Genomic DNA, 13,228 nt, shown 5'->3' with positions numbered 1-13,228 from the left:
TTTTAAAAAGTCATAACTAACAAAAGAATAAATCATCTGTATTTCAGGTGTACAAACTGATGATTTGACAGGTGTATACCTGTGAAGCTATCACCATGATCAATAAAATAGCCATTTTCATCATTTCCCCAAAGTTGCCCTGAGCTCCTTTGGAATCCCTGCCACCCCTCCTCTTTCTAGGACACCACTGAGCTGCTTCCTGTCACTATAATTTGCATTTTTAGAATTTTGTGTAAATGGAAACATACCGTATGTAGTCTGTTTTGTCTGTCTTCTTTTATATGTCGCAATGGTTTTGAAATTCAATCATATTGTTTTTGTTTCAATTTTATCGTCCCTTTTTATTTCTGTGTAGTATTCCACTGTGTAGATACACAATAGTGGTTTTTTATGCATTCACACAGATGGAGATTTGGGTTGTTTCTAGCTTTTGGCTATTACAAGTAGAGCTGCTGTAAGCATTCTTCTTCAAGTCTTTGTATGGACATATGCTTTTATTTCTCTTGAGTAAATACGTACGAGAGGGTTTCCTAAGTAATACATTAGGCATACATTTAATTTTTTAAGGAACTGCCTATGTATTTTCCCAAGCGTTTGTAGCATTTTACACTCTCACCAATAGTGTATGAGGGTTCCATTTGCTCCTGTCTCGTCAACAGTTGGGATGGCTTGCCTTTTTAATTTTATTGACTCTATTTGGTGTGTTTACATTTCATTTACTTATTGCCCATTCGTAGGTCTTCTTTTGTGAGCTTTCTGTTCACATTTTTTGCCCATTAAAAAAAAATTTCATCATCTCTTCATTCTGATTAATGTCCCTGGTGGATTTATGTGATACTTTCTCCTGCAAATATTTTCTCCTGCTTTGCGGGCTGCCTTTTTGTATTTTTTAATGGTCTCCTTAGAAGAGCAGAGTTTTTAATTTTGGTAAAGTCCAAATTATCGATTTTTTTCTTTTATGATTTATTCATTTATTTAGTTATTTCATTACTTATTAATTTTTTTAACATTTATTTATTTTTGAGAGAGAGACAGAGACAGAGAGACAGAGCATGAGTTGGGGACGGGCAGAGAGAAAGGGAGACACAGAATCTGAAGTAGGCTATAGGCTCTGAGCTGTCAGCACAGAACCCAAAGTGGGGCTCAAACTCATGAACCGGAAGATCATAACCTGAGCTGAAGTCAGACACTTAACCAACTCAGCCACCCAGGCACCCGTTATTTACTTACTTATTTATTTTTCTATCTAAGGAACTTTTATCTACCTGAAATCACAAAGATTTTCTCCTATGTTTTCTTCTAGAAGTATTACATATAAGTCTATGCTCCATTTCAGTGTTGTGTAGGCTGTAAGGTAAGTCTTCGTTTTTTTCCATGGAGAGATCCAGTTGTTCCTGTACGATGTTTTCAAAAGACTTCAGTCCCCATTGAAGTGTCTTGACACTTTTCTTAAAACTCAGCTCATGTTTATAGATGTGGACAAAATGATACAAAATATATACAAATAACTTCATCTGTTAATCTCACAGTTAGGATACCTGTGTGAAAGAGGGGGCTAAACATTAAAAATAATTTACGTGGATACGAATGTCTAATTTTCATCAAATCTAGTTTTCTTTTAACTGTTTCTTTATGTCTCTTCCAAAATGAATTAAGCAACTCTCTTTGATTCTAAAACCTCACAAATGGTATCATCCGTATTATGATGGTAGAAATCATCGTACCCATGATTTAAATGGACAGGCTTTCTGGGGAAGCCAAGCCTTGTTCTAGATATTTGGGTTTGGCAATGTCCACAGATCGCAGAATTTTCTTCATATGTAAATACACTCTGAAGTGACACCAAGTGAAAGAATACACAACTCTCAATTCTCCTAAAAAAATCCAGATCTCTAGTATTGCTCTGTGACAAAGACAAATATGGAAAAGAAAGCCCAGTGCCTTTGGAAATCGAGATCTAAAAATTTAATGTTTTAAAAATAACCTTTACATACAAGATGGGAAAGAGTAATACAGACTGAATGTTTTGGTTTCGAAAACGTGAAATGTCACCATGTAGCTTAGAACAAGTCTGTCATCTCCTAAGAAATACACATTATTATACAATGGAATCTATAGGGAAACTTTTGAACTCCTGCTTAGTTGATTTTCAGCAGTCTCCTTCCTCCCTACAAACTTACTTGTCATATAACCATACAACTTGTAATCATCTTTTGACAGAGAACTTGGAGAGCTACAATTACGGCTGTTTTCAAAAGCACCTTCTATGATGTTTCACTGATTTTTTTTTTTTTTTTCCATCACACTTAGATCGCACATTCTTCTCTCTTAAATCCCTTCCTGTTCCAATGATTTGGCTTTTAAAACAAGCAAGCTTAATTAAGTCAAGGCATATATTGCAAAATAAAAACGTTTTCCAATAGGCTAGACTAGAACCATTAAATAAGAACGGGACCAAAAGCCTATAGATAACATGCTTCCTGACTTGGTAATGTGAGAATACCTTTACCCATTGGGTAGGAAAGGTCTCATCTGCCCCAAGATGAATCTGATGGCTTGTGTTGTGTCTGTACTGTGCCAACACCATCAGGTTTAAGGGGGACGGACTTTGCTGAGCTGTGAGATGGCAATGGGCTGTTTACACAGGGCCGTGGGCCAGACAGAATTGTAAAGACTCGATGGGCTCAGTGTTGGGTCAGCAGCTGCATGTTTGAAGAAGGGTGCGAGATCAAGCAATGGATTCTTATAGAGTAGGATGTGGCCTGGAGGCTCTTAACCTTTAAGTGACTAAGAAACTGGTCAGTTTCCCTCAGGTACTGACGGTGGTAGCACCCAAGTGAATGTTGAGAGTCCAAAAAGGCCTCTACTTAAACCTGACAGAACGGAACCATCCCTTCTTTTTGTGGACAATCGTAGTCTGATATGTCTTTATGAATTCCTGCTGCAAATAATCTGGTCTTTGCAAATTTAAAACACCCTCTGGAAAGCCTCATGGCCAAATCACTCATAAACGCAGATGATCAAAAAGCCCCGGGGAAACATGTGCTCTCCTTTTATTGTGATGTCCTCTCTGTTTTGAAACAACCCAGCCCTAACTGGGGATATGGCCTTGAAATACTTCTAAAATATCGGTGCTTGAATCAACATACACTTCCTGAAACTTCTAACAGGGCTTCCTCCCTCAGAAGTGCGGCATTTTGCCACAATGTGCCCGAGAAGGTCAACTTTGAAAGGGGCCTCAAAACAAGAACAAGTCACATCATGCCTCATTATTGGAAGGTGAACATTTGCATGTATACGTGCTTCCCAGACTTGGAAGTGACAGGCTCAGGATAATTGCTAGTATACATATAGCAATATTACAACTAGCTGGTATGTTTTCTAAAAAAAAAAAAAAAGAAAAAAAAAGGAAAAAAATGCAGCATTAGGAGGTGGTTACTAAGGTGCTTCTTAATTCATGTTTTCTAATGGAATGTCTCGGACAGACGTCTACAAACGAACGTGCATACACAGGCATACACACGCACATGGACACGTTTCTGTACAGCTGATGCCTTAGATGCTTACGTGTTTACATAAGAACCACACAGGAAAAAAAAAAAAAATTCCCCCTCGAGCTCCCTGAATTTCTGAATGTCATCTAACCCCATCAAATGTTAAAATATTTCATTTTCATATAAAATTATCTACAAAAATAGATAACATTTACAAAAACCAGATAGCATTTCCAGTTTTCCTTGGCGGCGCGCTCAGCTCCCCCTTCTTCCTGCCCTTCTCAGAAGGTTGCCATCTCCAGCAAAGAGCGCTTGAAGAGCTGGGCGTTCCTGGACAGGTCTGTCACATGGTGTACCATCTCCTGCAGGGCCGTGGTGCTGGGGTAATGGAGGGCGGCCATCTTGGTCGCCATCACTATAGTCTTGAGCTGTTCGCAGAGCTGGTTGCTGGAGTTCATCACTTTGTGGCGAATGTCCTGGGTGGCCACCTGCCTCGTCAGCGTGTCCCCAATGAACACCAGTTTGTGTGCACTCAGGATGACAAACTTGCTGTGGGCCACGAAGATGCGCGGGGGCTGCGCGGAGCTGACACAGCTGAAGAGGGCGTCGATGGCATTGAGGAGGGAGATGTAATGGGTCTCACACTGGTCATAGTAGAAGTAGAGCAGCTGCCTATCCTGAGAGCCCACGCTGCTGTTTGTGGTCGGGAGGCTCTGAGAGGGCTTCCACTTGGAGATGTCATTCTCCACGGGCTTGGTAATTTCCTGTTCCAGCAGCTGGAACTGACTTAGCTGCAAGGAAGCAAAAAGCAGATTTCCTGAAGGGTAAGGCAAGTGCGCTGTGCCGGAAATGAACCCCGGGGCTTGGAGTTCAAGGACAGGGATTTTAATCCCCAACAAGAGTCAAGTGCTCATTAGATGGGAGGCCTTGGTCAGGTTGTCTGACTTTCCTAAAGTGTGAAACGTAGAGGATCCCTAAGGGATCGGCCAGCTCAGGCCCCTGTGACTGCGCATTGGTCTCTTCTGCCCTAAGGCTGGAAGGCAGCTCGCCCTTAGACTCAGCTCTGTTACCTGCACCTTTATGAAGGTTAAATGAGTTAAGGTTTACAGAGTGCTTAGAATGGTGTTTGGTTTATTGTAGCCTCTGTGTAAATGTTTATTGAACGTTGAGTGGTGGCGAGGGAAACTGAGAGTTGGTTCCTTCTCTGGGAAAGCCTTGACTCTGTCCCTTCCAGACTCTTAGATAAATGACAGTCTGTGACCCCTTTCCATTTCTCCTACTCTTTCAGTCAAGATCCGTGAATGTTATTATCCAGCACTACAGGAGAGACTAATGCACGTAAATACATGTACATTGTGGAGAAGAGCGTCTCTATGGGAATCTGAATAATTGTGCATCATACCATTTAGCTGCTCAGAGCTGTTGAAAGAAAAGCTCCTCACACACAGACTCAATGAGCGTTAGCTTTTTTCTTCCCTTCCTGCGTCCAGCTGGTGTATTATTTAAGCTGCAGTGATAATAATTTCATGCTATTCTACCAAATCTCAGGAAAGACCCTTCTTTTGCAGGTGAGGACTATTTGTGACCTTAGCTTAGGACTCAGTGATCTGCTCCAAGGTGGGGCTCAGTCAGAGTAGGGATAGCCTCGTCCAGCTTCCCCCACAAGAAATGCACAATGAGCTTTACTTTTCAACCGACTCTGCTTTCCTCTTAGGAATTGCTATGGTTTCAACAAGTTCCCCAAAGCCCTGCTGTCCTACTTGGCCAAATGCCAAAGCGGATATAACCAGGTACAACGTGATGTTTGAAGTTATCTCGTTTATGCTGTTGCAAATATGTTCATAAATGTATCATCTTATTAGATGGAGAGCTGGGGGATCTTCTCATTTTATACGTAAGTAACTGAAGTTCACGGAGGTTAAGTGACTTGCCTGAGGTCACATAGTTGGCTGGTCCGAAAGCAAGGACATGTCTCTGCATGCCATTTCGTTTCAATTTAAAAGGCTTATAAGTCCTCAATCCATTGCTTTTTATTTTTGTGCCCAGTTACTAGCAATACCCATCATTATCAGCCCCACTCATGCCCAACTGTTGAGTGAACCTGCCCTGCCCAAATCCCTTGTTTAAGAGCTTGCATGTCATTTGAAAACATTTGATCCTGCCCTCGTTCTCTTCGATTGGACCAAGAACAAACAGCCAAGCCATAGGCTTGAGTTGTAGGAGAGAGAGAGATAGAGATGACCCAATTAGGCTCTTTTTTTTTTTTTTTTTTGAGGAATTTGATGAACCACAGTAGGAAACCATCAGCTGAGGAAGCTGAGACGAAAAGCCATCTGTAGAAAGGACTTTGAGTGGCCATTTATGGGTTCTGTAAAGTTAGAGGGGCGACAAATGAATAGATAAGCAAAGGAAACTGCTAGAAAATAGAGAAGGAAGCAGATTTAGAGAAAAGCAAAGGAAGTACAGGAGGAGAGAGAATTTATAGTCCTAGCTCTCATCAGACCTGGCTGTATCTGCATTTTCTGTTCTTGCATCCCCCTACTATAAAACCTGTTTGCTTGGGCTAGCTTGAGTGGGTCCTGCTCCTTGAGACCAACAGCTTTAACCCAAAGAGTCCTAATATGTTAGATATACAGAATTAGCCCGGAAAAAAATGGCTGTTTGGACATAATCCAGGAACACCAGCTGGATTACCAACGCTATAAACTTTCTCTTTGTTCTTATACCCTATTATATGCCTTAGAGCCTATTTATGCCAAAGTATGCTGGAAGGATCAAAACCATAATCTTTTGAAGTAACACCTTCCTTATTAAGTGGGAAATCTTTTCAATACCCACTAGGTTTTGTTCTGAGTGAACTTACCTGATGATGTTCCAGCTGCATCTTGTTCTGTTTGATGATATTTTCCTTTTCCAGCAGCTCTTTCTGTTGCCTCTCAAACTCCTCCTTGCCCTATTATTTTCCAACACAAAGAAAACATTACATCACCCCTGTGATTCACTTATGCTAACAATTTCATTGACAAACGTGTAAACACCCTTTCATTTTCCAATGGCTTGGCGATTTCCCACAGGCCCAGTTAGGCCCTGTGAACCCCAGGCCCTGGTGTGCTTCTCTGCCAGACTTCCAGAGTCACCATGGAGGTCAAGGCTGAAAAGTAAAGTCTGTGTCCATGTGAGAGGCCACCATCTCTGCTCCACTTCACCATTCTTGGAGACCCACAATCCCCTTCAAACCTCCTTAAGCAACACTGTTTCTCGGCGTTCTAATGGGATCCACGCTGCGCTCCTGGTTTCGTTGAATCATCTATGACTCTACACCAAGTCGGTATTTGCAACAGACAGAGCTGGACAACCCGCCATATGAATGGTGAATGCCCCCATCTACTCTGTCTCCACACCTTTCCTTAGCACTGGGAGATGGGGGAGGGAGGGCGGGCTCAGCTCTCTCCCTTCCCCAGTCTCTTGCACCCAAGGGAATTGTGGTAGTTCATCAGTTCTCAGGATAATCCATGCCTCTCAATCAAGTGAAATAAGACAGCACACCAAATTCTAAATAATGGACCCTGGTAGAATGTCTGAATTCCCCAAAGTGAAAGGGATCCCAGGTCAGCTTTGTAGAATTTCCCACTTGCAGGAGGCCAACTGTGCCTGTCCAGCTTCCCATGTGCTGGTTAAGTTCTACGTCAATTGACAAATGCCCAGTGTTCCTTAAGGTAAGCCTGAGGTCGGGTTAAGTTTTTCTGTAAGTAATTAAACACACACACACACACATTATAGAGCTGAAGGGACCTTAGACATGCTTTACTATAGAGGTTTGCATTCTTTTTTCCTTAACGGTGCCTCTCTCCTTTTTCAAATAAAATACCACGCAGAACTATATGACAGAACGCCAACAGAAGTGGAGAGGATATGGTTATCTGGGGGCCCACTCTCCTACTTGGGGAGTCTCTTTCTGCTTGCCTGAGGCATATCAATGGATCGCTCCAACTCTGTGCTTCATTCATGTTGCAAATGAAGAAATTACAACCCTGGGAGGTTTGAGAAGTCAATCACACTTAGTTAGTGTCGGGGAAAGGTCTAGAGCCGGGGACTCAGGACTCTCCGGCCAGTGTTCTCCCAACAGTACGATATAGCCTCCACCTGTGAACTACTAATTTTGTTTGTGAACCAGTAATCATGTTCTCCCCTCCGGCAGTCCAGCCTACCAGTCGTACAGGTATCAATCCCAGGCTCTCTGGACACGAGTATAGGTGCTTTTATGGGTCTGGTTTCCTTACCTGTAGGTGGACGTAATCATAATCATCCATCCAGCTCCTTTCAGACCCATCGCTGCTGCTACAGTCAGGAGGCTGGTCCTTGCCTAGGCTCGGGGGCAATGGCTTGGTGAGGGCTTGGGCCTTGTGGTCCCCGGGATGCAGCAGCTGCATCTGGGACGCAGCGTGTGGGTACTCAGCGGAGTTCATGATGTTCCCAGACCCACTCTTCACGTGCGAGCTGCCCGCGCCTGGTCTAAAGAGGGCCTCCGCGTTGGTGTTGATGGTTGTGGTGAGCTGCTTGGCATCGTCGGGCACTGTCTTCGCCACCATCACAAACCGATCCAGATCATCGCACTTGTTCTGGGGCTTGTTGATGGCCAGAATGTTCAGGGACCAGCTGTGCTCGTTTAAGTCATGGCTGGTCTGGCTCAGAATCTGGTGGGAGTCTTCCACTCTTTGGAGCTCCCGCTTCATTTTGTTATGGAGGACGAGTTCGGGGAGGCAGGAAGCGTTTGCTACAGCTCCCTTGGCAAAATGGAGGTAGTCCCTCACGAACAGCTCCACCTTGTCCACCGCGGTGCGGATCTCGTTGACGTGTCGTTCCATGTACCCGTAACACCGCCAGTCTGTGGTGACCAGCGCCATGAGGCTGGCGACGCCCGTCTCCAGGGTCTGCTGGAGCCGGTGAAGTCTCTCGATGGCTGTGTCTGGATCCAGTAAGAGCCTTTTGTCCTGAGACGGGGAGGCTGACAGTGAGGAGTCCTTGGAGGTGGTCGAAGACGTAGACATGTTACTCCTGGTGCTGCCCGTGCTGGAGAAAGATAACCGGTTGATACTGTCCACCACGTCCTGCGAGGCTTTGACATCTGGTGGGTTGTGCAGAGGGACGTCGTACACGCCGTCTCTTTCTTCGGGGTTTGCTTTCTCACCGCTTTCTGCCGCTGGCTCCAGAAACTGAACCCCTCGGGGGACATCATATGCATCGTTCTGGGCGCCCAGTGACTGTCCCAGCTGTGGGTGGTTCACCGAAACGCTTTGGTGTCTTCGTGTGGCCAGTTCAGCGGCTCCTGGAGCATCACAGTTATATTTTATGCGGAGGTCCTTCCCCACTGGCTTGGTGCTGGCTGGGGGGATGTCATAAACGCCCTCTGGTCTGACGTCCAGCCTTCCCGATTGCCTTACCGGAGGGGGGAAATCATACTCTTTTTCCCTCAGCCCTGCCTCGTCTCGGCAAGTAGCGGGTGAAATGGCATATACCTGAAAAGTAAAGGAAGCAGGAGCTGGTATTTGTTTGCTTGGCGCATACGAACATGCAGAAATGGAAAAGGACATTAAAATGAGGCTAGAATTCTCAGGCCGCCTCTCTGGCTCCTTGTTTTTCACCTTCCACCCACTTGACGGCCAGTGTTTCCCAAGGCTCTGCTCGGCTCTGTTCGTCCCTCATCCTTTGACAGGATCGTCCCGCCCCGTGGCCTCTGTGCCGCCTGTGTGTGAGTTGTGAGCCTGGCTGAGTTGCCCTCCCTGGGTCCCAGTCCCGCGTTTCTGACCACCTCCCGGGCCTCCTTCCTCGGTTGAGCCGGGCTGGGCAGCAGACTACGTGTTAACACACAGGACTGGGTGTCGGGAGACCCAAGGTCTCTCCCTGGACCTGTCGGCCGTGAAATGCTGCGTAAGTTGCTTAAATGTTCTGACACACAGTTCCTTTATCTGTACTTCTTGTGCAGGCATACCCCAGCAGATAACAGAGTGCATCAAACACACTGACCCCTGTCTATGGGCCGAGGAAGCTGTAACACTTTCCATAAATATGATATGTGTTAGTTGCTTGCCAAAGTGAATTATCGTACCTTCTTACTGGCTCTCCTTTACGGACTACCTCGTTTTTAGCACAGTCCCCTAAATATGGAATCCTCAGACTTATCTTTGAGGTGGTTTTTTCCTTTCACTTTTTTTTTTTTTTTTTTTTAAATAATCTCTATGTCCAGCACGGGGCTCGAACTCACGAGATCAAGAGTCGAGTGTTCTACCAACTAAGCCAGCCGCGTGCCCCTGGAATCCTTAGACTCATCTTTAACTATCGGCTTTCTTTCCTCTTGTTCACTCTCTCAGAAAGACTAGTTTTTCCCCTTTGGTTTGCCCATCTTGTTTTATTCCAATAAACACACACACACCCCTTCTGGGCTGCTCTGTCACTTACCCCTTTTGTAGGAGGGATGTCATAGACTCCTTGAGGTTTTATTTCTCCCACTGGAACTGAAAACACAGGGACTTTGACTGATGATGGAGGGATGTCATATACCTGAAGAGAAACACTTGAGTTACCCAGAACAGAAATGTCGCATACTTGTCATTTTTTACACTACTGAGCCTTTCCTTATGGATTTATTTGCCAGGTTATGTATACCTTGGCTCTTTAACTGCATTCTACATAAGAGCTTGATGGAATTTTGCTTTTTATATTTCATAATTTTCGACCCAGACTGCATATAAAAATGACATTACGTGAAATATCGACACTGTACTTTCAACTGTGGTTTAAAATTTACACTTCCTGAAACAAAATGATAAGCAATAAAAGCTTTGTCAAGTAAAAGCCTATCAGGATTTCCTGATAAAGCAAATCCAGAAAACATAATTTATTAAAAAATTTTTTTAATGTTTATTTTTGAGAAAGAGAGAGAGACAAGAATGTAAGCAGGGGAGGGGCAGAGAGAAAGGGATACATAGAATCCCAGAGCAGGCTCCAGGCTCTGAGCTGTCCGCACAGAACCCGACGTGGGGCTTGAACTCACGAACTGTGAGATCATGACCTGAGCGGAAGTCAGATGCTTAAATGACTGAGCCACCCCGGCGCCCCCAGAAAACATAATTTACATAACATTGGCTAAAATGGCTTCTGGATGGGTGAACTTAATAATTCTTCACGTGAAACACACCTAATCTGTGAACTTCCCTTTGCTCTGTAGCTTTGAAGGAATACCACCCTGAAGTGGTCCCCTCTGCTGGTGACCAGGGCCCTGGTACATACCCCTTGAGTGGTGTGGGAAGGAGGGATGTCGTAGATATCCTTTTGGTATCTGGACGGGTACTCATACACGTAGCCTTGTCCTGTTCTCACGGGGGTTATCACCTGTGGGCAAGAAGACACAGAGGTGTAAACTTCCAAGCCCCCGTCCTACTATATCTCTTAGCCTCTTAACCAGGCACTCCTCCCTCACCTCTCCCCCATAAACAAAGAACGGAAGACAGAAAAGGAGGGAGACAAGGAGACATCAAGTCAGAACACTTTTAAATCCCCTCTTGTATCCCAGCAAAGAACAAATCCCTGAAATAGCTCCAACCCTCTTCCTCATGGTGACAAATCATCTCAAAGTAGGTCAAAGTCTCAATTCCCAGGATGCAACTTAAGGGAGAATCATTTTTAAATTATGAAGGTCCTAGATCATCCCTTTGGAGCACCAAAACCACAGATAATGGAAAAAAAAGGTGCACTTTTTTTTTTAAAGGCTCTGAAACTATTTGTAAAGTGAATAATGCAAATAGAGAGTTCAGCTACTTAAAATTCCTCTCATACCTTCCCCAGGATGCCTCTTCATGTGACATTATTATTATTATAACTAAAATTCCATAGGTCACTAGAGCACTTTTATGAAAGTAACGCTCAGACAGTGGTGCTCTCAGAAGCCTCCAGGAACTTTCAATCTAACCTTTGGAACAAATGACAGATGGACCTGTGAGCCACCCGGAACAGAGGTCATGTGTCTAATCATTTTCTTGTTTCCACCAGGGAAGCAGCCATCCCAGACAGTACCTATGTCCAAGGGATGTGGGAAGTCAAACACACTCATCACAACTGTGGCATCTGGAACCAATGCCAGTGAAAGGAATCTCACCCGACAGGCTGGGATTTTTGTATCTACAGCCTTCCTTGTGTCCTAAGCAAGGGTAGAGAAATTATTTTTGAACTTCAACTCATTTGGAAGCCTATTTAGTCCCCCAAGGGCTTCTAAATTACCAGGGTCTTGTTTCTGCCTAACCGCGCCCCCCCCCCCCCACCCCCGAATGACTAATAGCGCCCACCTTAGCATCACCCATGATGGTTTTTTTAGAACAATTTGTAAATTAGGATGAGTTGGTTCTTCCCTAAGAAACCATCATCTTTTATCCTTTCTCTAATGTGAACATTTCTGGCGTCAGGCTGCCTACAAAACTATGTGAAAAATGCTCACGTTCATCTTATGCTGAAGTGGGTGGAACTCAGCCAAATGCATCAATACCCTTCTCCCCGGGGGAGCTCTAAGACGCTTAAATCCCGGTGTTTGCAGTTGATTACTGCTCGAGATGAAGGTAAAGGGGATTAGTACACAGTCACCATCCCATCAAATCTCTCCGCCGCCTTGGGTTTTAAAAAAGGAATCTATTGCTTTAAGGCTTGTTGGCATGGAGCATACAGAACCATTTATAGAGTGGCCACTGTATTGTGCATAGCAAATCTTCCTTTTAAAAGCGGCATGCCCTTTGCTCAAGAAAAACACACTGTGTTCCTAGTGCCCTTAGATAATTTTTCCCCCCCACTCACTATTGTCCAGGAGAGAAATGAAGTATCTTCTTGGAGTCTATCTCATCAGCCTCTCTATTTATAGCTCTCTATTTTGGCTTTGTAATAGAACCTGTGCAACAACACAGCTTTTGTTCAGTCTGAAAGTTGCTCAGAGTGGATTCTGCCCAAGGTTGCCAAGATAGTAATAATGCTAATGGAAAACCAAGGCTGGTTATGCTGAAGGCCAGCTGAGTGGTTCCATCTTTAGTTTAAAGATGGGAAGGGGGAGCTGGGAGATAGAGGGGGGGTGGTGCCGGTGTCTGAAAATAGTCCCGGGTGAAATGTAAACGTATGGCAAGACGTCGGAAAGGCAGGGTCATAGACAAAGCTTTTCCTTGCCTCTGTGGATTTTCCCTGGCAGTGAGCATTAGTGCTTCCCGGTATTTAACATCTCACTTCCTGACAAATGTCACAGAACCTCAACTCGCTCTCTCTTTCTCATTTAGAGGATGCCTGTGGTCATCTGGTTTTTAAAAACTTTGCATTCCAAACCAGTCATTTGCCTTGTTTATGCATTAAAAGAAACAGATGGTGAAAACCACAGGGGGAAGAAGCCAACAAAATACAATCTCTCCCCCCATTCCAGCATTCCCCATGGTACCATCTAATTCACACCGGTCCACAAATAGCCTTTAAATGGGACCCGCGTTCTGCATCTGGTCGGACACATCCACGGCATACCGCGACCCACTCTGTGACGTCTGCAGGTACGAGGAGCTGGAAGTCTTCTACTTTTGGACACTGTCCTCCTCAACCCGTTGCTTGGGCGACTTTGATGCCAATTGTGTGTTCTCTCCTCGGAGGAAAGTGCTGACTGTTCTGTACCTTACAAAGTATCCAGTTTTGTGGTCATAAGACCTTTTCTTCCCGCTTGA

At 44.5% G+C, this 13,228-nt stretch overlaps 1 protein-coding gene and 1 long non-coding RNA gene across 5 annotated transcripts in view; one reads left to right on the top strand and one right to left on the bottom strand.

Moving 5' to 3' along the window:
* Positions 1-13,228, top strand: part of LOC109249643 (uncharacterized) — a 32,424-nt gene that overhangs the window by 8,315 nt on the left and 10,881 nt on the right. The window lies entirely within an intron of this gene.
* Positions 1,951-13,228, bottom strand: part of NEDD9 (neural precursor cell expressed, developmentally down-regulated 9) — a 183,728-nt gene continuing 172,450 nt past the window's right edge. For all 4 annotated transcript variants that reach the window (XM_019420119.2, XM_053904909.1, XM_053904910.1 and 1 more), the window contains 5 exons: positions 10,782-10,883; positions 9,951-10,052; positions 7,775-9,010; positions 6,358-6,447; positions 1,951-4,285 (listed from right to left, as the gene is read on the bottom strand). In XM_019420119.2, coding sequence (XP_019275664.2) covers positions 3,776-4,285; positions 6,358-6,447; positions 7,775-9,010; positions 9,951-10,052; positions 10,782-10,883 — 2,040 coding nt within the window. In that variant the 3' untranslated portion in view covers positions 1,951-3,775. The remainder of the gene's footprint in view (positions 4,286-6,357; positions 6,448-7,774; positions 9,011-9,950; positions 10,053-10,781; positions 10,884-13,228) is intronic.

Source organism: Panthera pardus, unplaced genomic scaffold (assembly GCF_024362965.1).
Source record: "Panthera pardus isolate Hobbes unplaced genomic scaffold, ASM2436296v1 HiC_scaffold_17, whole genome shotgun sequence".
NCBI classification, from domain to species: Eukaryota; Metazoa; Chordata; class Mammalia; order Carnivora; family Felidae; genus Panthera; species Panthera pardus.
The sequence above is the reverse complement of the archived record's forward strand: the minus strand, read 5'-3'. Positions and strand labels throughout refer to the sequence as shown.